The 24,752-nt window shown below is 46.9% G+C and overlaps 1 protein-coding gene across 2 annotated transcripts in view; it reads left to right on the top strand.

The window, feature by feature from the left end:
• Window positions 1-22,998, top strand: part of LOC120536073 — a 29,918-nt gene extending 6,920 nt beyond the window's left edge. The window contains exons 4-10 of one of the 2 annotated variants that reach the window (XM_039764424.1): window positions 383-523; window positions 3,281-3,936; window positions 5,174-5,402; window positions 5,550-5,676; window positions 8,479-8,570; window positions 8,650-8,780; window positions 22,096-22,998. In XM_039764424.1, the coding sequence (XP_039620358.1) occupies window positions 383-523; window positions 3,281-3,936; window positions 5,174-5,402; window positions 5,550-5,676; window positions 8,479-8,570; window positions 8,650-8,780; window positions 22,096-22,271 (1,552 nt within the window). In that variant the 3' untranslated portion in view covers window positions 22,272-22,998. Of the gene's footprint in view, window positions 1-382; window positions 524-3,280; window positions 3,937-5,170; window positions 5,403-5,549; window positions 5,677-8,478; window positions 8,571-8,649; window positions 8,781-22,095 lie in introns of both variants that reach the window. The other variant, XM_039764423.1, reaches the window with a different exon arrangement.
• The last annotated feature ends 1,754 nt before the right edge of the window (window positions 22,999-24,752 follow it).

Genomic DNA, 24,752 nt, shown 5'->3' with positions numbered 1-24,752 from the left:
TTGGTGGAGTGTCTGCAAGTAATCTGGAGGCTTTCTGGTAGTCTTAGTAATGGAAGGCGCTATATAAGATAATGTTTGGTCAGTAAAGTGCCTGCAGATAAAAGCACCTAACACTTGTTAAGCGCTTTTATGATAATCTGGAAAGTGAAAGGCACTATACAAAAGAGAGATGAATTCAATATTCTTTAATGTCTTAAACATCCAGGTTACGACTGTCTGAGTATAGAAGATAAGGTTTGGGATTTTCAGATTTGCCGCTTGCCTGTTGTATTTGTATCCGACATCTTTTTAAATGTGTGTAACATCTTTTAGAGTAAAGGCGCTATATCGCATTCATTTGCTGCTTCTCCAGTTTTCTTTTTTCTCCCCGCCCCCACTTCAGCCCCCCAACTGTTTCGTCAGCCTCGAGGCCACAAGCCCCTCTCGTCCCTCGCAGTGGCATAATCACCCATCATAAAGAAGGCAAGACTGGCCCCCTGAAGGCGGACCACTCCATCCCGATCCCACCGAAGTACAGCACCCCGTAAGTACCATTTTTTTTTCTTTTTTTAGGGGGGTTTTGCTCTCTGGTATGCAAATCCGCACCATGCAATGTGTTTCCACCAAATTTTGCACACATCCCCATTTGTACAGCAGAAGACCACACACTGCGTTCCAGTCCAAAATTTCGTTGTCGCTCCTCCACTTTCCAGTGCAATGCTCGGTTACAGCTGCTTGTGTTTTCACACCAGTAAACCTGCCTCCCCCAGATCTGGACAGGGGAACACCTCAAGGCAACATTTCATTCTGTAATTTACACGGTACCACCAACACGGGCAGTGCTAAGTGTGTCAGCTGGTGAGCACATAAAGTGGCCAGTGGCTCTCTGGAGTCACATTATGCCACTTGCAGTCCCGGGGTTAGTCAGACTTGCTGATCGTGTCACCAGACTCCATCACTTTACAGTTTGCTTGTTAAATTTAGCGACTTTCCAGCCCAGGTCTGCTCGCCCATTTTAGTGACAGCCAGTAGCAGAGCTGGTAGTATACGAAGGGTTAACAGCTACAGTGTCCTTTTCTGTTTTCTTTTTTCCATTCTGTCGCGGTACATACAACACGTGACGTCAGGCAGGCGAACTTCTCTCCCGTTTGTGAGGTCCAAAGCCCAAACATGATCCTTAATTCCTCATCGCTGCATTCTATTCACTGTAATTCCAGTTCTCATTGGTTGTCAGCTGTCACATGCACAGAGCCATCCCTTTGACAAATGACAAAATCGAATGCGGGGGCAGTTGGTGTGACATGCTGAGTATGTCAGACGACAGGACCGGCCTTCACGGGAGCTCACCAGCGAATACGCTAAGATTGTGTAAAGTCGTCTCATGTGACGGGGCCTTTAAAGTTTACAAGTAATAAAATACTTTACTGTAGCAGCAGCTTGGATTTATTCTTTAGTCGTGGGGTGTATGAGCAGCGTAAATACAGCATTATAAAACCGCGATACCCCCCAGTCCCTGCTCACACAGACACACACACACGTATGTCTTTCATAGGGAGAACTGAGGTGTTGGCAAGTGCCGAAAAATCTAAAAGCGCATACATGCGCCATCTAGTGGCTGTGGTTGAGCGTGAGCAGAGCAGACTACTCCATACACACACATACAGGTCTTTCATTTATATTTGTCTAATATATATACAGTATATATATATATATATATATATATATATATATATATATAATATATATATATTTCCAGGTAGGTTGGGTGTGTAGTGGGTGTCAAAAAAAAGGGGGTCAATACAACACAATACACAATACAATGTAATATTGCAATAGAAATATTACAAGTACACAGCAGAATTCAACAGTAGATGATCTTGGTGTGTGGGTGTGTGTGTGTGCCCTGCGGTGGGCTGGTGCCCTACCCGGGGTTTGTTTTCTGCCTTGCGCCCTGTGTTGGCTGGGATTGGCTCCAGCAGACCGCCGTGACCCTGTAGTTCCGATATAGCAGGTTTGGTAATGGATGGATGGATGGATGGATGATATCACATAAGAGGATTCCGATTTGTTCAGAGTCCTGGAGACCTTGGCCATCAAGTTGCCTCTCCCATTGGTTATTCCACAGCTGAATCAGTGCTGGGCCAGCCTATCCGATGAAAGGACCCCTCTACCCGATTCCTGCGATCCTCCATCAGATATGACTTTACCTTAGGCAGGCAGAACAACTTGGCAGGTGGTCAGTGGGCACCAAGTGGCACATTTGAGTACCGAGAAGTGTAATAAGAGCATAAATTTAATATGTCACTGTGCTCTGTGAAAATATATTTTATGAATCTACCTTTTCCTACTGACATGCACAGTTGACACAGAGCCAGAGTTGGCACAGGGGCTCATCATATCGAGCTGCTAGGCAAGCATTAGACAGATAGAGAGGAGTGGGAAACGGGCAGTCAGACTGAGGACTGTTGTATACTATTTTTTGTCTGTCAAAGTCATCATGATACTGGATCCTCTTTTGCCTTATTTGGATTGGCATGATTCACCCAAGTGGGGGCCTGCACGTGAAGAGTATAAAGCCTTTAACATTGCCTGGCACACCTTCAAAGCCAACGGACGGATGGATGGGAGATAACGTCATCTGATCCTGAAAATCCTTCCACTGTACCGGCGAAAATGGCAGACTCTACACATCGGGCCCCCACTCCCGATCTGGGTTTTTACCATTGGCTTCCTTTGTCTGTTATGCAGTGTAAGCCAATATTAAACAAAGCTAAGTTATCTGTCCAATGTGATTTCTTACCGTTGTGTCACTAAGGGAGGGGTATTGCCTTTTTATATCATATCTATATTGGTTCGGGTTATGTAACACGACGCAATTACAGAAGAACTCATCCCACGCTGGACACAACAAGAGAAACAGAATAGTTGAGCGTTAGTCACAAATTCTAATGATCATATACGTTATGTTTTAGAGCTAAGGACTAACGCCAGAGATGCAGTCTGTATAGTTAATCAGCAGCTCTAGGCAGGGTGTGCTAAACTGAAGTGGTGAGTCTTCAGCCGGGATTTGAAATCTGAGACCGAAGGGGCATCACGTATAGTAGCAGGCATACCACAGATTAGGGGCCCTGTAACAAAAAAATGACCCCTTTACCTAAAAGTCGTTACACATTAGCCCCCCAGCTCCCTCTTAATAGTGTCCTCAGCAGACACATCAGACATTAAAGTAAAACGGTAAATCAGCTGCTTGCATAAAATCACAGCTAAGATGTCTCCTCTCTTCTCTCCTCTTCATCCGCAGACTCAAGGAGTCCCCAAGACAACTGAAGCCCCCTGGCCGTCCTGAGACAGCGAAAGAAGGCCGAGTTCCGTCCAGGGTGCGATTCCGAGATGAGTCCATATGGGACGTAGAATCTCGCTTCAGGGAAAGATTTCATCAGAACAGGACCACCACAGATGGCAGCTGTGAAGATCTCTTGTGTGTAAGGAAAGAATGTACACCTTTGGCCAGTGAGGTCAACCAAGTCATAGAAAAGACCCCTGTGGTGAACAATAAGAAAGATGGCCCACACAGCTTGGCCAAAGGCAATGGAGACAGAGAGCCACCATGTCAACAGCTTTTGAATGCTGGTCACAGGCAACAAGGTCCAGTCCCTGGGGTCCTAAAGGGAGTGAGACAGGAAGGGGCACCGGCCAAAGGTGCTGAGACCTGCCATGAGAAGAGCAGAAGTGCTTCCAGGTCTCACTCCGCAGAGCTCCCCGCGGATCAAGCCAACCTGAAAGCTGACTCTGAAGACAAAGAGGGCCTGCAAGGCGCAAAGGTGGCAGGCCAAGTTAGACCAAACAGTGTCCCCCAGAATTTCTCGATGCCCGAACAGCACAATGGCCTTGGCCAGAAATACCTGGAGTTCAACCCTGTGGAGAATCAGCAGTCGGTGCAGAGCCGACTGAAGAAAGGTGAGTGTCAGGGCTGAGCGTGGGGGTCAGCTGGGCAGTGCAGACCTCCGGGGACAATGACCAGAGGCAAAAGTGGGCATGGTGGCCATGAGGAAACACGTGACTGTAACTCCATGGTAAGTCAGTATGTGATGAGATGATGATGGACAAACCGAGGATAGGTGAGCACTGGGGGTCAGGGGCTTGGTGGGCAGTGCAAGTCCAAATAGAAATTACATGTCTGGACAATGGTGGGCAGAGAGAAGCCCACAAGATCAACACCATGGTAAACCAGCATCAGAGCCCTTCACACCAACACTGAGCACAAGATGGCAGCAAATCCTGGTCATTTTTAAACCATCCCAAACGTACTGAATCCAGCTTAGGGTTGGTTACAGCAGCACGGGGTCTACTGTTGCCCATATTTGCCCAAAGGGGAATCACTAAGTAGCCTAGCTTACTTACACACTTTGGGATGTGGGAGAAAATCTGGAGCAGGAGGAGGAAACTCCCCAGCTTGAAGAGGGGGAGAGCATGCAAAGAGTCCCCACACACAGTATCAAACCCAGTTCCAATAAGTCAGAAACACTAAGCACTGTGCCACCATGCCACCCTCACCAGTACATGCAAGTTAGATAATGGATTATTGAGTAATCTCACATACATATTGTGACAGTTTAGGGCTTTGTCTGCCCCTTGAACCCTCAGACTATACGTCAGACACCAGATAAACCAATAATCACTAATAAACAATAATCCTCCACTCCCAGACGCGTTGCCACCCTTCCACCCAGCTCAGCTCGTTTGTCTGGGATTTCCCAGAGTCCTTTATAGTCCGTGACCTGGAAGTGGTTCTGAACCCTCAGTCCATGTGACTTCTTACACCTCCGGGTCAGATCAAAAACTCTTTTTTCATCCCGGAAGCATGTCATTCCTGTGTAGGGAAAATAGATGTCCTTGTGCCTCCCTGCAGCGACTCCTGGTGGTTCCTATGGTAGCCAGCAGGGCTGTGCATAAAAACTTCGTTGTCCATAATTCCCTGCTGGCATTCGGGGCACCTCCATGCTGCAAGGGGGGCTCCATCTAGCGGCCTGGGGGTATTGGCTGGGATGAATGACCGGCCATATCTCACAATATTAACAATACTATTTGTGTAAGAAAATATTCTTATAATTACAAACAAAAACATTGTAACGTGTATCTTAGTTGTCACCTGTGTGCTGTGCCCAGCTTATCAGTCTCCTATATCCTGTAGCAGAGAGGGACACGACAGACCTGATGCAGTTTTACACCAAAGTGAAGCGGACATTGAAAGCCACCATGAAGAGGATGCAGACGCCAAAGGCTACTGAGCAGTGGCCGGGTAGGGGCACTGACTTTGACAGCATTGGCTTTGTCCTGCGGGCAGGCGTGCCCGAGGGCACCGTGCACATCACAAGAAAGGAGCGGCTCTACCTTGTGAGAGACAGCCCCTCTCCAGCACCGAGGTGAGTCTCAGTGTGTGCTCTTCCTGCTTAAAAATCGTTTAACGTGTTGGGGGATTCATAAATAGTCTAACTGGGTCATGGTGGCCAGAGTGCTCCTCAGGTGGTCCTCATATTCTTAAATGACGCAGACTTTATTTCTCTTCCCAGAAATGGCAAGCAAGACTCAGTAAGACGGACCTTAAAGTGTGATCCTCCTCAGAGAAAGCCGACTTTCTGCGACGGTGACACCCAAGAGGACAAGATGAGAGCAGCCCACCTGGATTCAGTAGAGATAGTAAGGGGTTATGGGGACACTTGGGGGGTGGAGAGCAGCTCACGATGTCAGCCAAGTTGTTTGCCCTGTCATTGGGAAGTGGGAGAAGACATTGTGGCCCTGCCCACTGTGGCTGGCCTCGTCCGGAGCACAAATGCTGCAACCTGAGCCCCTATTGGTGTGCAGCACCCTTAAATCTGCGCTTATTATGTGGGCTGTAGATTGCTGTTGTTATGACATTTGAATCTTTAAGAAAAAATAACAATCTTATGATATTAATTTTTCCATTTGCAAAATATAATTTTTACTTGAGGTTTGGAATGCCAACAAATTTAAATATTTAACGAGTGTAAAAAACATGCATGCCTTCGGTGCCATGCATTTCTCTGTCTTTGTCATTCTTGCAATCTGTATCCTGCACATGATGCTCAGTAGATGGCGCTGCTCTTCCACATCCTATTATGGGGTTCTTTATTGTATCATTGGCCACTGAGATTTACTTGACAATCAGCAGATGTCGCTACCTTTCTTTTTCTTTCTGCCATGTCACTTTGTTTGCCAATTAATTGAGTTTGGTATCTCTGTACCCCAAAGCCTCTACCCTAGAGCTCCAAGTACCTGGAGTTGACTTAATGGACAGTCTTCATTATCTGGGTCAGATAACCCTAATCCTACCATAATTGCATCCTCCAGTAACCCTAACCATAATCTTAACCTTAACCATGGTGTAACTGGGCATTACATTTACCATTCCAACAGATGGTGCACCACCAATATGTGTAGTAATGAAATGCAGTGCTACAACTGTTTGCAGTGTGCCATCTGTTGGTATGACAAAGACATAGCAATTGGATGGACATCCAGACACACAGACCTTAAGGAGGAAGAGTGCCTTTTATTGTCATTTCTTTAAATAATATACTTTCTTTCTTTCTTTCTTTCTTTCTTTCTTTATAGTACCTTTTATTGTCATTTTGTTAAATAGTGTAACACATTTTTACAGTAATCTTTTCAATCGGGTAGGATTGTAATACTTGCTCTGACCCAGCAGGTGGCACTGGAGTGAAAACTGTAGCACATATGAAAAACAAAAAAGTACTGGGACCCCTAGGGTCAAAATTTTGGGTTCTTAAGTGGTCTGTGTTGTCCGTATTGTCCTACAGAGTAAATATACAAAATTTGGTCCAGATCGGTCAAGGGGTGTATGATTATAAGGGGGACAGGCAGACATTCTGTTTTATTATATACTAGCCAACCCGCGGTGCTGCATAATTTATGTATTGATGGGTGAACACCTCCTGAAAGACACAATTGTCCAAATGGGGTTGGTTTTGAGGATACGACTGTAGGTGAATGAAAAGATGTAACTCTGGAGACAGCGTTTTACACGCCGCATACAGCGATTCACATCCGCGACAAATATGATTCTTCTTAGATGGTGCTGTCACGTCCACCCACGCTTTCGAAGCATACACACTGCCTGGTCATGTGCCCACTCGCAAGAGCAACCAACAGAGACCCGCCCACCAACTGTAAGACCATGGGACACCCCTCGCGAACTGTTCTACACGCCGCATACAGCGATTCACATCCGTGACATGATTTTCCCTAAATGGCCCGGTCGCGTCCACCCTCGCACTCGAAGCATACACACTGCCTGGTCATGTGCCCGCTTGCAGGAGAAACTCAAGGAGAGCCGCCCACCAGCTGCCTGTGTGTGTGTGCGGCTTTCTCTTGCGCTGCCTCTGTGTGAACCGGTCAGGCACAGAGAAGGGCAGCTGCTGAGAGAGCGTCTCGACTGTTGCAGGGCCTGCATTGGTGAAGCAGGTGAGATGGTAATGAAACAGAGGCACAGGGCTTATTGGTTTTTAAAGACTGCTTCCTTCATTGTGTTTTAACCTCAGTTTTAAAGGATTGTTTTAAGGATCCCATGGGATACCCCTCACAAACCGTTTTACATGCTACATATGGCGATTCACCTCCGCGAGAAACATGCCTCTATGAACAGTCAACGTGGCTCAGAGGTGCATGTGGACTCTACGACAGACGAACATAAATGACGCCATTTTTCCTATGTCATCGTGTCCGAGTTGGTGGGCGTGGTTCTGCGAGTTGTCGTCGTATCCAATGGTCTTAGAGTTGGTGGGCGTGGCTCCTTCCTGCATGCGCCATGGGCGCCTTACTTGTCGGCGGCTTAGCGAATCCATGCCCCTTTCGGCGTGCTTTCCATGGGTGTCTTGCCTTAGTGAATTATATATATAGATATGGCGGTCAACAGGGGGCGCTACATACCCCAACCGTACCCCAAACACAGACACATACCCGGGTTCAAAATGGAGGCCTTTATTTCAAAGAAATACCTCCACACAGTAATTCTCCACTGCTACTCCTCCCAGGTGAGTGTTGCCCGTCTCCTCTCGTGGCTTCAACTCTCCTGGACAAGGCAGGGCAGTTTCTTTTTTCTGGTGCTAGGGCTTCGTCAGTTGAAAGTACTCTCTACAGCACCACATAATGGCATCCATGGATGCCAGCATGGCTGCACTACTGGACTACGATACCCAGCATTCCCTGCCGGTATTTGAATGGGTCCCATAGCACAGGTATACTGCCATCTAGTGGATTTGGGAGAGCATACAGCCTTGAGACATGCAGTCCTTGTTTTATTTTTTGTTGAGTTCTTAAGGTCATTAATTACTGACTGTTTCCTTTTCGGATAATTCACCTCTTTTATAAAGTATGAACTGTATACTTTTGTAACTTTAAGTTTGTAAAACACAATCTTGTGCTTTGTTTCTCCCTCACCCGACTTCTTCTTTTCTGCAGGAGACGGCTGTTTCCAAGAAGGTGCAGCCCTTCATGAGGAAGGGCAGATCCAAAGGTTGGCACGGGGTCCTGCCAGTGTCTGAAGCCAAAGGGTATGTAAATACCTAGGGGGGTTACCCGCTGCTACAGGTCTGGGGACATCACCTAATTCTGCGCTCTGCACTTCCATAGGGACCGAGCCAAGCACAGGACGGGCTGGGCCGTCGTGCAGAGGACAAATCCTGATGGCAGTGTGCTTGTCGAATGGGGCTTCCCCGCACGGGGACCTGCAGGAATCGGCTTCTCCAAGGGTTTTGATCGAGGTAAGGTCTGGCAGGACATCATCCTCACCTGTCCTGCATGGTGGCACAGGTCTATTTCTACTGTTAGGTTTCTTTGTTGATTTTGCCCGTTTCCAAATGGCATTCAAGGACTTGGAGAGTCTGGTGAATTCTTTGGGCAGATGGTGCTGGCACTGCTCACCCACCTGTCTTGTGCCATCCCTACGGTGGAGCATGGCGGTGGCAGGATCAGGGGGTGCATGGACAGAGAGACTGGTCACAGCTGAGGGAAGGCTAAGACACAGAGAGGTCCTTGAAGTAAACCCACCCCAGACAGCAGACCACCTCAGACTGGGGCGTTGAGCCCATTATTTCAGAGTAGTCATTACCATTATCCTAAATCAATCAATGACAACTTTGAGCATTGAACAAAAATTGGAAATGTATTCATTTTGAATTGGATTTCTCCTCCCAGACTTGAGTATTTGATGTTTACGTTGATGTATCTTTTAATATTCCCCATTGGATGTCGTCCCGGATTATTGTCATATTTCAGCCAGGGCTTCCCCACTTGGCTGGGGTTCATTAGCCCTTCTTGTATCTAGCATTGCAACTGGACAGACACACAGACACTTTCATTTATGTGGCGAGGGGACAGTTTGTTTGCTCATTTTTCAAGTGTCTGTGTGCGCGACTCACACACTGTTGGTTTTTGTTTGATTTACAACCGGAGGGGCGGAGCTCCAGGCTTTGATTGGCAGGTGGCCCCACCAATTGAGGAATAGCGTAGTTCATCAACAAAATAAACAGCAACACATACAAATAAATCAAACATGGGAAAGAACTCTGGCTGGTATTGTGGGTGGTTCCCCGGGAGGCGGGGCCCACCTGCCAATCACTGCCAAGGGACTGCCCTGTGTCCTATAAAGGCTGAATACAACCCTCAGTTCCTTGAGGTTCACTGAATGCGCTCAAGTTGGGTTGGCGGGTTTTCTTGTGTTGATTACTTTTTTGATTATTCTGATTTTCTGTCTTTTTGCGACTCTGTTTTTTGACTCCAGCTCTGAGAATTTGGTTTACAAACTGCTAGATGCCCAGGGTCCTAGGCTGCAGAAGCATCAGAGGGGCATCAGAGTCCAGTGTCCCAGGTCCATAGGACCCACTCTGACACAGTATGGGTGCACACCACATATCCTGCTGACCAGCCCTGACCCAATATTTCCATCCGTTGATAGGGGGCGCTGTCGTCCCCTTGAACCCTCAGACCAGACGCCAGACATCAGATAAAAGTCCAAAAGTTGACTTTATTAATACTATAATGTGCACAAAGCACCCTCCTCTCCACAATACTCATAAATACACTACAATAAACAATAATCCTCCACTCCCAGACGCGTTGCCACCCTACCACCCAGCTCAGCTCAATGTCTGGGATCTCCCACAGTCCTTTTATATTGCCTGACCCGGAAGTGTTTCCAATCCTTCAGTCCATGTGACTTCCTATCACTTCCGGGTCAGATCAAAAGTTCTCTTCTTCATCCCGAAAGTATGTCATTTCCCCTGTCGCTGTGACTAAGACGTACTTCCGAGTTATAGGGCACATAACAATCCTTGGGCTTTCCTGCAGTGTCCTCTTGGGGCCCCTGTGGTATCCAGCAGGTCTGTGGATGAAAACTCCAATGTCCAGAATTCCGTGCTGCAGGGAGAGCTCCACCTGGTGGCCTGGGGGTATTGGCCGGGATGACTGGCCAGCCATAGTCCACACCGTCAAGCAGCACAGAAGCCCCACCCATCTTGATTTGCATAAATCTCCACTGACAGGCAGGTTAGAGACCCTAAAATGGTCCCAGTGCGAGTGACCGTGAGGTGTCTATGACGTACAGTCCAGGATTGGGTCCGGTGCCATCAGACAAAGGGTTGAGAAAATTATGTATGTTGTCACACATCTCTGCCTGCTCCAGTGGCATCATGGCTTCAGAGCTGATGCTCATTTTCTCCACTGATCTCCAAAGTGGTTAAACAAGCACACAAAACTAAACCGAAGTTCTGCAGCCCTTTCTTGCCAGAAGCCTTCAACAGTTTCACTCTCCTGGTCCCACCTCACTTCTCCCCTTCAATCCAAGTCAAATATTTTCTCTTGTGGGCCACCAAGTTCACATTTATTTACAGTTGTGTTGCCGGGTAGCAAATCAAGATAGCACATTTATCTTGGTGGTGTTTACATGTGGGTTGCCTGGCGACAAGTGAAGCCAACCCATGATCCTTCAGCTGTGGACACAGACTGAAACACCCTGCTGGCTGCACTTTCAGTGCAACTTGGGCTGGTGAAACTTTTTTTTGTTTTAGTTCAGGTCAGGTCAGGTTGGGGAGCAGGCACTGGTACAGTGCGTTGCTGCACCCACCATATAACAAAATAAGTTGGTATCCTGGTTGGCAGCCCCACCCAGGCAGATATGCCCTCTGGAAATGACCCTCTATCTGCTGAAGCCAGGTGTTATGTGGGTGTCCCGTTGGCCTGGTCCAGTCACTCGGATCCCCAAAAATGAGGGTCCTGTGAGCTGGATCACCCTCGGGTAATCGTGCCACATCATCGTGCTCCCTCACAATGCAGGTCATGTGCCACATATGGGACTCCATGAGCAGCACAAAGTCACACCAGCGGTACCCAAGGATTCTCAGAAGAGACACCAAAGGAGTCCAGTCTTCATCTCAGGTCACTGGATTGCGTCCATGTGTCACAAACAGGAAGCACCAGGACTCTAAAGACTCGGACCTTCGTGATTCTGTCAAACTTCTTGACAACCTTGGAGAAGGCAGGAGGAGGACAGCAGTGACAGGTGGCAGGAATAATGGAGTTCTTCTGCTCAAATGCTTGTCTTCTGGTACTGTGGACAAATGACTCCATCTTTGCCTGGTCCGTTCCAGAGCTTTACGTCTTTAAGAAGGTGGTTCATTGTGAAACGTTAGCGTGGTAGACTCATCCACAGTGGCAAGGGCTACATGGAGGTCCCGTGATGAAATTCTGGCCTTCTTAAGGATGTTGAGCCTGCGCCGTAAGTGATGTGTGGAGGCTGCGCTCTTGAAGGTAGTTAGTACTTCTGGGTCATGCTGTGCCACAGGCACGTGTCTGAATGCCCATTGGTGGTATTTATAGCACAAAGGAAAGCGAATGATTCATTAAAATGCAGGACGTTTTTGCCCACCATGGTCACCGCTCTCATTTTTCCACTTTTCCCTACGTGTTTCAGGAAATATGTAAGTTACCAAACTGGCTAATCAAAGTCATAGGGGCTGGCGTAGGTTTTGCTTCGATGTGACGCATATTCACGTTTTTGAGGTGGTGTGCATCAGGCTACACAGGCGATGGCGTACGTATGGCGTAGGCTGGACGTAGAAGTATAAATTATCCTTTAGAAACTTCTTTCAGCATCTTGAGTTCTGATCTCCAGCTGAACCTCCTGGGGCCGCCTGGACTGGATACGTTGGTAGTTATTTGAAATCTTCTCAAATTGTATAGCGGATGATCTTCTGGACAGTGAAAAAGTTGATTTCTAATGGTTTGGAGATCTTTTACAATCCCTTGTCCAGACTCAAAGGCATCTAGAATCTTCTTTCTGAAGGCCTCAGTGAGACTCTTTGGATCTCGGCAGGGTGATGGCCCACACGTCAACACCTTACGAAAAGTCTGGTGTTAACTTAAATAAGACACAATCAGACAAGATCCTTCCTCATGATGTTCTGATCACTTGCACCTCATTTTAACTGGAGGTATTTGAGGGGTGCACTTTTTCAAATATACAATGGACTTCAAAATGTAACTGTGGCTTGATGTTTTTTAACACCGCCTTTACCCATAGATGCTGTTTAATCCATCTGTCCATTTTCTACTGCTTATCCTGTTCGGGACGCCGGCACAGCCATCTAAGCAGAGAGGCCCAGGTGTCCCTTCTCCCCAACACTTCTTCCTACTCCACTTAGGGGATACTGAGACGTTCCCAGGCCAGCTGAGAGATATAATCACTCCAGCACATCTTAGGTCTCATCCCGGTTGGACATGCCTGAAACATCTCCCCCGAAGTTTGCCCTAATCAGATACCCAAACCACCTCAACTGGCTCCTTTCGATGTGGAGGAGCAGCGGCTCTACTTTGAGCTTATCCCCACATGTCTTTACTCGTCACCCTTTCTCTAAAGCTGAGCCCAGACACTCTGTGAAGGAAGTTAATTTCTGCCACTTGTGACTGTGGACTCATTCTTTTGGTCACTACGTAACCCTCCTGGCCACAGGTGAAGGTAGGAATGCAAATCGACTGTTAAACTGGTGCCCTTCAGCTCAGCTCTCTCTTCACCACGACTGACCGGTAGCAACATCTGCCACTCCAGTCCACCAGTCGATCTCCCAATCCCGTCTTCCCTCACTTGTAAATAAGACCCTGAAATACCTAAATGTCTACAACAGCCTACAAAAAGGACATAGCAGCACTGGAAAAGGTCTAGTGAAGAACAGCTAGGCCGATTGCAGGGCTACAGGGAATGAGTTTTGAGGAAAGTTTAACAGAGCGGAGCCTTTAAAGGAGATGAAGAGGAGACCTGAGTGAAGGGTATAAAATGATGAAGGGAATTAGTCCAGTGGATCGAGATGGTGACTTGAAAATGAGTTCATGAAGAACACAGGGACATGTGGAGGGTAAATGTCACACAAACATGAGGGAGTTTTTCTTCACACAGAGATTCACAGATGCATGGAATACATGACCAAGTAGTGTGGTGGACAGCAGGGCTTTAGGGACCTTCAGAACTCGACTTGATGTTATTTTGGGAGAATGAAGTGGACTGGACTGGCAACCTTTGTTGGGCTGAATGGCCTGTTCTTGTCCAGAGTGTTCTAACGTCCCTCTGCTTGAAGTGACATCTCCTTCCCACTCCCCTCCTTGACCTCAAACATGGAGGTACTGATCTGCATCCCAGCTGCTTCACGCTTGGCCACAAACTGCCCCTGCACACACCTAAGGTCACAATCCGATGAAGCCAACAACAGAATCACCTCATCTGTAAAAACCAGAGATGTGCTCCTAAATACACCAAAACAGACCCCTCCACCCCTTTGGCTGTGCCTGGAAGTTCTGCCATTAAAAATGATGAACAGTATCGACAACAAAAGGAGGAACGGAGTGATGAATGGAAGTGCAGCTGGTCAGCTCTTTCAGTGAATGAATAACGGGCCCAGTGGCTCAATGGTTTGGTTGCTGTGACGGCCACTTTGTTTGCCTGCCTGAATTAAGTCATACATCAATAGCCATGTGGGTGGGTGGATGGATGGATGGATGGACGCACTGATGGCTTGAGCACTGATCAGAAAGATTGATACTGTAAGTGAACTGCTGTCTAAACGAAGTGGAGACAAGGTGGACAGCCCGGTGAGTGTCTAATGGTGAACTGGACTGTTGATTGGCTCAACAAGAAAGCTGCTTTGTTAGTTGTGAACAGCTCAATGGAAGTTGGATTGGAGGGTTGTGTGGATAGATAGGAAAGGCACTATAATCAGTATAATATCTAGGTAGGTTGATTTGTATATAGTAGATAATTAAACCGATATGAAAAGCACTATATAGCAGATAGGCAGATATGGAAGGCTATACAGCTGAAAGATAGAGAGATAGATAGATAGATAGAAATTTTAGTATAGTCGGCAGGATCACAACATTACATAGACAGATAGAGAGAAATTTTAGTATAGTCGGCAGGATCACAACATTACATAGATAGATAGAGAGAAATTTTAGTATAGTCGGCAGGATCACAACATTACATTGACAGATAGAGAGAAATTTTAGTATAGTCGGCAGGATCACAACATTACATAGACAGATAGAGAGAAATTTTAGTATAGTCGGCAGGATCACAACATTATATAGATTAAAATTTTAGTATAGTCAGCAGGATCCCAACATTACATAGATAGATAGAGAGAAATTTTAGTATAGTCAGCAGGATCACAACATTAAATAAATAGATACAGTAGATAGAAATTTTAGTATAGTCGGCAGGATCACAACATTACATAGATAGATATGAAAAGGTCTATATAATAGATAGAGGTATTAAAGATACTGTATAGCAGACAGATGGATGGGTGGATGGAGTGAAAGGCACTACATATTATATTAGTAGATTGATTGACATGTAAGGTGCTAAAAAATGAAAATTGAGTCAGACAATAAGATGGATATGAAAGGCACCAAATAATAGATAGTTATAAAAGGCCATTATGGCAAACAGACAGATATGAAAGGCAATGTACATTATTAGATTGCCATGTAAGATGCTATATAAAATAAAGAATGACGCAGACAAATAGATATTTCAAACACCATAAAGGGGGTTGGTGGCAGAATTGGCACTCCTGCCACTATAAAAAACCTCAGACTGGTTCAATTCCATCTGAACTTGTGTGGTGCTGAGGTGCCACCCATTGCATGGATATAAACACGAATGGCACTATTTAGCAAATAAATGTAGAGAAAAGCCAAGCAAAATGACACCTTTTATTGGCTAACTAAAAAGATTACAATATGCAAGCTTTCGAGGCCACTCAGGCCCCTTCTTCAGGCGAGATGTAATCCTGAAGGAGGGGCCTGAGTTGCCTCGAAAGCTTGCATACTGTAATCTTTTTAGTTAGCCAATAAAAGGTGTCAATATGCTTGGCTTTTCTCTACATTCATAATGGCTAACACGGTACAACACCCTAGTACTGCAAATAAATGTGAAAAGCAGTATTCACATTTTGTTAGACAGTCTGCCATGTAAGGCGGTGTATAAAATAAAAAATGACACCCCACGATAGATGTGAAAGGCGCTATATAACATGTAGACAGACACGAAGGGCAGCCCATTATGCAGTAGACATTTGTTATTCTGCGGACATCCTAAATCGTTAGCATTTTCAGAGCGGTATGCAGTCAGTTGCTTGTAGTTTGACAGGTTGAGCACAAGGTGGCAATGTGGTGCCGTTTGTGCCAAGCCGATCTCAGCGCCCTTCTTCTGAAGCGTTTAAATATCAGCCCGTCTAATTGAGTCCATCGACAAGTAGGGCAGGCCAGCACCGCAACATTTATGGAAGAAGTGATCATCGCTTCAAAGTTTGTTTTCATTGCCACAAACTATAAAATAGTTCTGGCGAATATTTCCCTTCCTTCAGCTGTGCTGTGGTGCGAGGAGTCGTTTTTAAATTACACACGCGAGTGAACCGCGATTAGTTATCACTGAAAGAGCGACTCGCGTGACACGAGGATGTGTAACGTCTGCGTGGTGGCGTCTCGGTTATTTTGTTTTTGCTTTTTCTTTTTATGACCGGTTTAGCCGCCCCATTCACACTCTCGTGTCCTTCGCTGTTCGATCCCCGTTAACTGTCGGTCGCACATGTGATGATTTAGGGCGCTCTTATCTGTAAACACAATATATCAGACTATATCCATCCATCCATTTTCTAACCCGCTGAATCCGAACACAGGGTCACGGGGGTCTGCTGGAGCCAATCAGACTATATTGGATAGATATTTAAAAAAAAAAAGAAACACGAAACATCAGCATATTAGGCACTATCGGATGAGCTTCTTTTTTTAGGAACCGACGAGGAGAAGATTCGCTATTACAACGAAGCGCTGTGTTTTTATACTTCCGTCATATTTACATGAATTTAATTGGGGTTGGAGGACTCTTGAGTGTTAAGTGATCGTCACCATCCCGCGCGGCACTTTGCCCCCACCTGGTGGCAGAGGACAGGATTGCGCAGCGAGTGCACGTTTAATTGTAATAAATGCGATACCTTGGGCCCTCCGAGCGGCTGCCTCTCAACCTTACGACGTACACGCGTGTGTCAGCCAGGTTAAGTAACTGTAAAGGGGCTGCAGGCTCCGGCAAACACCGGCGCTGCTGACTAATTAGGAAAAAACCCAGGAGCAACGAAAATAGGAAGCAGATTAAAACCAACCTCCAAATAAAAAACTAATCATTTAAATTAAAAGGCCTCGTGAATAATTTGTCTGATCCTGTCACAGTTGGTTTGCTTGACGGGGGCAGAAAAGATGATCCTGCGACCCCCACCCACATAACTGAATATTCCACTATTGCAACCTGCTGACCATTGACACTGCCCAGTCAGGTCCAGTCCAGTGAAGTACAGTCCAATGGCGGGTCTGCGACGAGAGCCGATCTTACGGATCGCCACAAGAGCTTGGTGCGTATTGCATCTGCAGCGTTCTAAGCACGGGAAAGGCGCCATATGAGTAAAACAGATGATTGTTAATTGAAATCATACGTGTCATCTGCCCCGGCTTAAAGCGCAGTTCAGCATAACGGAAAAAAATGGAGGGGCATCTTTTAGTAAGCTGGTGGGCAGTAGCAGTCTTTTTGAAAGCGCAAACTCCACACTTATGCCACAATACTGCGCTCGTTTGTGCTTTTTTAAATTAAAGGAGCAATTCAATCAGCCAGCCAAGCAAGCAGCTGTGAATGAGTTGCTAACATCAGCCTCTTTATTCCACTCTTGCTGGTTACAAAAATCCTTCCGTTCGGGGGCGTTTTTGACGTGAAAATTCCACGCGCGCGTGTAAGGTGGGTAGATAGATAGAGAGAGAGAGACACACGCATTCTCAGGAGGAGAAGGAAGGTGTGGAGCCTAACATAGTTGTTGTCATATACTGTAGATTGTAAGTAGGGGTGGAGTCTGATAGAAAGATTTTGTCTAAAGGGGCGTGCCTGGTAGGTTGCAGTGGTCAGGGGTCACACAGAGAGCTGCTGTCAGAAGGGGTGGGTTCTGATAGACTGCTGTGGTCAGGGGTCCCAAAGAGATGCTGTCAGAAGGGGCTGAGCCTGAGTGAGAGATGCTGTCAAAAGAAGGTGTGGGGGTCTCACACAGAGATGCTATCAGATGTGGGTGGGGGCCTGTCAAAAGTGGTTGGGGTTTAATAGAGAGATGCTGTCAGAAGGGGCAGGGACTGGTGAATTATGTCAAACGGGGTGGGGTCTGATTGAGAGAAGCTGTCAGAAGTGGGTGGGGCCTGACAGAAATATGCAAACAGAAGGGGTGGGGTCTGATAGATTGTGTCAAAAGGAGGTGGGGTCTGATAGAGAGATTCTGTCAGAAGGGGTGGGGTCTGATAGAGAGATTCTCTTGGAAAGGGTGGGGTCTGATAGAGAGATTCTGTCAGAAGGGGTGGGGTCTGATAGATGGTGTCAAAAGGAGTTGGGGTCTGATAGAGAAATTCTCTTGGAAGGGGTGGGGTCTGATAAAGAGATTCTGTCAGAAGGGGTGGGGTCTGATAGAGAGATTCTGTTAGAAGGGGTGGGGTCTGATAGAGATGCAGTCAGGAGGGGGCAGGGGCTTGCTGAGAAGGTGTGCATAGGATGTGTGAGAGCAAATGACAGATGCTGAAGCACTGAAACAGCAGCACTTCCGCGACCTGCTCCTCTGTTTAAATCCATTTTCCTGGGTGGTTCACTCCCCACATCTTTATATGCGTATTTTGCTTCATTTTTTTATGTGCAGAATCTATTTCTGATGTTTGTTTTGTGTTTCGGGTTAAAATATAAAAGTAGATTTTCCTTACCATCTTGAATATTGAGTATAATGGGTGTTGCTTCTGACCCTAAAGTGAGCAGAGTGAGGTGGGGTCAAACACACGTGCAGGCAGGGTATATACGGTAGAGGAAGGATCAGTGGAGTTGCATAGAGGGAACCATGGATGCTCGGAGGGGCGGTGTTGGGGCGCCGCAGAGAAGGGAGACAGCGCCCGTTAAACCTCATGTGAGGGGACAAAAGAGAGATGATACATTTTGCACCTCTTTAGGCTACCAGCACCGATGATGATAAAACATCAGCCGAGTAACGGCATAACAAAGTCACCCAAAATGAAGAATGATCAATGTCAAAGGACAGCAACATCAAATACTGAACACTCAAATGCACTAATCAGCAATTTTGTAAATTTCCTAGTTTCATTCATTGACAAAGTGCTAGATCATAATGTTGATAAATAATTGACTTGATTCGTAATAACGGCGACAGAGACTCCAAAATTGCGAGACGTGCAAGTTCACGTACCCTTTAAATTGTGCCCCAAGAAAATCAATCAGTGGGTCGTTTCAAAAGGGTTCAGCCTTCATTCCCCAAGGCGGAACTTAAAATTTCAGGTTACACCTGCGCACACCTGAGCAGAAAGTCTGGCAGAACACACAGCAGGGTGAGAAGGCCTGAGCAAGCAATCAGAAAAAGGGCCAGCGGTGCCAGGCACCAAGAAAATCTAACAGAGACCAAAAACTGCAGCGAGCATATCATGGAAATTAGAAAACTGGATTATGATGGGGGCGGCACGGTGGCGCAGCGGGTAGCGCTGCTGCCTCGCAGTTAGGAGACCCGGGTTCGCTTCCCGGGTCCTCCCTGCGTGGAGTTTGCATGTTCTCCCCGTGTCTGCGTGGGTTTCCTCTCACAGTCCAAAGACATGCAGGTTAGGTGGATTGGCGATTCTAAATTGGCCCTAGTGTGTGCTTGGTGTTTGTGTGTGTCCTGCGGTGGGTTGGCACCCTGCCCGGGATTGGTTCCTGCCTTGCGCCCTGTGTTGGCTGGGATTGGCTCCAGCAGTCCCTGTGTTCAGATTCAGCAGGTTGGAAAATGGATGGATGGATTATGAAGGCTAAGTTGAGTTGCCTATGAGTATTTTAACAACACGTTCACTTATTGAGGCGAGTTGACTACTGATTCCATTCATGCACATCAGCACCATCTGCTGGCAGATCAGGAGTAGTGCCTCATCTGTCGAGAATGCCGAGCAGCCACTGCTCCGTACACTCGTGGACTTTAATTAAAAGGGCGGCACAGTGCCTGGTGATCCCGCCTTTGAGATCCAATGTCTGGAGTTCAGTTCCCACACCCAGCTGGATTGTGTCCGTTCTCTCAGTGTCTGCATGAAGTGCCACGAAAAACATATGAAGACCAGTGGCGTTGTTAAAAGTGGGGGCTTTCAGCCCTTGATCTTTGAAAGACCACCACCTCTAACCAGTCCAATTGACTTTAGCTTCCAGCTCCTGATATCCGAGAGTCCAAATACTCTTCCTCTTCTTCTTTGGGGTTGCCACAGCGGATCATCTTCTTCCATATCTTTCTGTCCTCGTCATCTTGTTCTTGTTCTTGTTAGGTCTTCCTCTTCTCCTCTGGCCTGTCAGCTCTGTCCTTAGCACCATCTTAGCAGCATCTCTCTTTGGCACATCTCCAAAGCAACGCCAGCTCGCCTCTCTGAGTTTGTCTCTCAGCCTGCGCTGACCCTCTAATGTCCTCATTTCTAATCCTGTCCATCCTCACCCTCCCGCTCTGAATTTGGACAACTGTGCAAAAACTCTTGTCCTTTGCATGGGCCAGGCTCATTACATGGAGGTGGGGCAATCACTCTCAACACATACTTTATATTGAAGTGATGGCATTACTATAAACCATGCCACCAAGGTGAGTGCTGAAGCTAGCGACACACCTGATGAAGAGCTGAGTGAGTCAACCCACCTGCCGGTGTTCACATTGGAGGAGTTAGGGACCACTTTTATTACATCAGTGAAACGTCCTGGGCGAAGTTCATTATGAAAGGCACTATATAAAAGCACAAGGTTAGCTGGTCTGTCCCTGCCAGTTAAGCCAGTGGGACCCCCGAATAAACCTCTAAGTGCTCACACTTAACGAATGTGGAAGGAACTGTTTAGGCCTACAGTCGTGGACCAAATGTGTTGTGAAGGTCCCCAGTGTTGGTTTTCACAAAGTTTGCCGCCTCAGTGTTTTGAGATCTTTCTGTCAGATGTTTCTCTGGTAGACTGAAGTAGAATCACAAGCAGTTCAGTAGTTTCCAAGGCTTTTATTGACAATGACATGAAGTTTATGCAGAGAGTCCATATTTGCAGTGTTGGCCCGTCTTTCTTTTTCAAGACCTCTGCAATTCGCCCTGGCAGGCTGCCAATCAACTTCTGGGCCCAATCCTGACTGATGGCCGCCGCCCATTCTTGCAGAATCAGAATTGGTGGGTTTGTGTTTGTCCACCCGCCTCGTGACCACAAGTTCTCAATGGGGAGTTTCCTGGCCATGGACCCCCAATTTCAATGCCACTTTCTTCTCACTTTTGCCTTCATCATGTTGGTCACCAAACTGTTGTTAGAAGTTGCTCTCGGTTGATGTTTTGGTCCCATTCTGTATTCATGGCTGTGTTCTTAGGCCGCATTGTGAGTGAGCCCCGCACTTCCTTGGCTGACATGAGTGGTCTCAGGATGATGTACTGTTGGCCTGTCACAGGACTGATGGTAGCGCCGCTCACCTTTTCTGTTTTCCGGATGCCCCAAACAATCGTAAAGGTGATTCATTAGAGACAATGACTTGACCCCAGCAGTCCCATCCCAGAATATCAGTCTGTCCCTGATGTTTCTCTTAGCTTCTTTGCTGCCCACCTTGACACCCACCAGGCCATCCTCCAAAAGTCTTCACCTCCCTCCGACCTGCCTGCTGCCATTCCTGAGCCAGCTCTGCCCTGGTGGTGCCCGCAGCTGAATCAATTTTAGGAGATGGTCCTGGCACTTGCTGGACTTTCTTGGACACCCTGAGGCCTTCTTCACTTCTCTATTGTAACTCAATCAGAGTGACAGAGTGACCTCCAGCCTCGTCCTCGTCGACACTGTCACCCGCGTTAACGCGAGGATCACTGAAGTGACGCCAGCAGGGCTGACATGCAGTTGAAGTTCATTTTCATGGCAAAGAGGGGCTCTGCAGTTAATTGCAATTCATCTGATCGCTCGTCAGAACATTCTGGAGTAAATGCAAATTGCCACCATAAATTTTGAGGCAGCAAACTTTGTGAAAATTAATATTTGTGTCATTCTCTAAACTGCTGGCCACGACTGTATAATGCGCCATGGGATAATCAGTCACAACTGTTACTTTCCATGTAAAGTGCCTTGAAGTTGTGATCGCTGTGAAAGGCGCTATATAAAAATGCCAGGCTTACGGCTTTAATTTCCACCACTGACTCCCTGTGCGACCTGGAGGGAGTCATTTCAGTGCTCACACTAAAGGAATATGGAAGCAAATGCTTTACGCCTATGATATATCATGGGAAGTCATTTACTGTAAAAGAAACTATATAGCGCCACTATAAGTCAGCGCAGTGCCCTCCATTGACATTCCAGGTAACACCAAGTCACCTTCTGGTGCTCCCATTAGAAGAATTGGGTCACCCTACCCGTGATGGTGCTACGTAGCTGCGTGATTCTGGATCCCATCGTCCACTAAATCCTTCGGGATGCTCATCCGCTTTCCCTCATGTCTCCTACAGGTGTCTACGTGGCTCAGGTGACGGTGCCCTATGCAGAAGGAATTCTGGGAGTCGGAGATCGAATCCTCAAGTTTGACGACTGCGTCGCAGAAGACCTGTCCCTGGATGAGATCAGCTGGCGGATGTCTGGGAGTGACAGGGTACAACTGTTGGTGAAGCCGTCAGGGCTAGCGTGAGGACATCCACCAGATGTTTCGGAACTGTGAACTTCAGACTGAGCTGCCAAGGTCTCCAAAAAAAAAAAAAAAGATAAGATATCGGAAGAACTACTTGGTGCCAAAATGTATAACCAGCTGACGTGTCAGCACAGTAAATTAGGGGAACGTGCCAGTCGTTTTTATTTCATTCTGCCCATACGCCTTTTCCCTGTCTAATAAATTCCACACATGTCCACTAGGGGGCCACTGACTAAAAGCAAGTTAGCCTGAATTGTGAGGACAGCACCCGTCACAGGGGTGAAGGTGCCCGCTCCCTTGTGTCTCCTGATGTGTGGCATGGTCTCACCCAACTAATGCCTGTTTTGGTGCCTATGTATTATGAATAATTCATGGCTATGGCCCAGACAGTTTTATAGCCTATTATATTAAACAAATGCCCATTGACAAAGTATACCGCTGCCAGGCATGCCATTCATTTTCAAGTGTTAAGTGGGAATTTGAAGGGAACTGAAGTGGTTGGCATATCCTGGCTCGGACTCCCAGAGGTACCTTGCCCAGCCGGGATGCCCACATAATGGAAGAACAGCTGGAGATTTTCAACCTTCAGTAAGTCAGTTTCCCTGCCCACTAGCGGGCAGTAGCTGTTTTGCTTCCAGGTAATCCCAGAGCCCACAAAGAATTCTGGGAAATGTAGTCACTGTGCTAATTCTGCAGGGTGTTGTGCAAGTATAGAAATGAAGATGTCGGTAAAAGGACGATACAGAAAGTGCTTCTGAGAAGAGACGGCCTATCAGGGTCAGACAGGTTGGAGTTGTGGATGGTGTGCCAAGGAGGAAGAGGAAACCAAAAAAAAGAAGGAACTATGGTTTAGAGGTAGGAAGGAGAAGATTGTTTGGGGCTGGAAAAGCCTGATGCTTGTGTTGAGTTGGGCCCACAGGGGCCGTATTTGTATGTGACTGACCTTTTGTGTTTCCCTGTTCCCATCCTTTTGTTTTACCCTCCTCTCTTTACTGGATTTCCTTAATAAATACCCCGTATCTTGTACCTTGGGTCTTGACTAATTATTGTTCTAGTTAAGGGAGCACTCAAGAGCAACTCCTTGCAAATCACAAAGTGTCACTGTCAAAGGAGCTAATCTTTGCCATGGCAACATGTCCAAAAACATTATAGCACCACCATCTGGTGGGACAGATCCATGGACTCATGAAATTTTTCCCGTTACAGTTCCTGCTAGCTCACAAAACTCAAAACGAGGCTTTGGTTCCAGAAGTAGGCCTCAAGGCTCCAGTGAGGCCTACCAACAAAGAAGAGCCTCACCGCAAACTTTAGAAGCAGGCTTTGGGCCTACAAGACCAAAAAATCAAAAATATGGGCAAGGCTTAAAATTCCAAACCTCAGAAAAGGAAGGGAAGGGAAGAAGCAAAAACCATATAAAGCCCCTGGCCCACCATAACAATAAAAACAAGGCTTATTTTTACAAAGATTCTCAATCTTTATGGCCTCGGGTCTGAACGTGACCTATTGTTGTCATCTGAGAAATTTGAAGTGTGGGATGGGGGCACCTCATGGTGGAAACGGGATATAAAAATCAAAGAATCCCATCGGTAAAACGAGTGGAATTTCAACGAGCACAGCACAGATACTGCAGGTGAATAAGGGGGCGCTAGTGAGAGCAAGTCAGTCGCACCCCAGCGTGACTGTTCTACTCCATCAGTGGTGTCATCAGAAGCTCGTCTGGACTTCCAAAGGCACCTCCATCATTTTGACGATACCCTGACCCGCCCCGTTATCCTGCTACCCATCCCGCTTTCAACGGAGGCGGTCAAGACAAAAAACTAAAGTGACTATTAGGCATAGGACATTTTTATTCACACTTTGACATGTGAGATAATCCAGTACTGCCGTTTGAATCAAAATTTGAGATGTTGGGGTTAGTTTTTCAAAACAATTGTGTGACGATCTATCGTGGAAGATCCCCATTGAAGAAGACCTTGTTGCTGGTTGCTGGTTGCCCCCCATAACAGTTCAAGCTTGACAGTCCCAAAAATGTAGGTCTTCCACTGGCAAGTGCCCCTCCACAGCTGGCCTATAAGAGACCCTATAATTAAGAAGGTGGGTTATCTAAATGGCAGTTGGTGCCGCTGCTCTCCAGCCAATGACCCTGTCGTCTTCACCCGTTTCTGCGCGGTCATCCCTCGCTTGTTATTATTGTTTTTCTGCCTCATCCGTTTCTGTGCTATCTGCGCCTGGGCTTTCTTCATCTGGGGAGCCAACGCTCCCAGTTTCGTGCGTTTTGTCAATGAGCTCTGAACCAGTCAGACAGTCATCTTCCAACCCGCTATATCCTAACACAGGGTCACAGGGGTCTGCTGGAGACAATCCTAGCCAACAAGGCAGGGAACAAACCCAGGTTAGGGTGCCAGCCCACCGCAGGGCACACACACACACACACACACACCAAGCACACACTAGGGACAATTTAGGATCGCCAATGCACCT

Source organism: Polypterus senegalus, chromosome 9, assembly GCF_016835505.1.
Source record: "Polypterus senegalus isolate Bchr_013 chromosome 9, ASM1683550v1, whole genome shotgun sequence".
NCBI lineage: Eukaryota > Metazoa > Chordata > Cladistia > Polypteriformes > Polypteridae > Polypterus > Polypterus senegalus.
The sequence above is the reverse complement of the archived record's forward strand: the minus strand, read 5'-3'. Positions and strand labels throughout refer to the sequence as shown.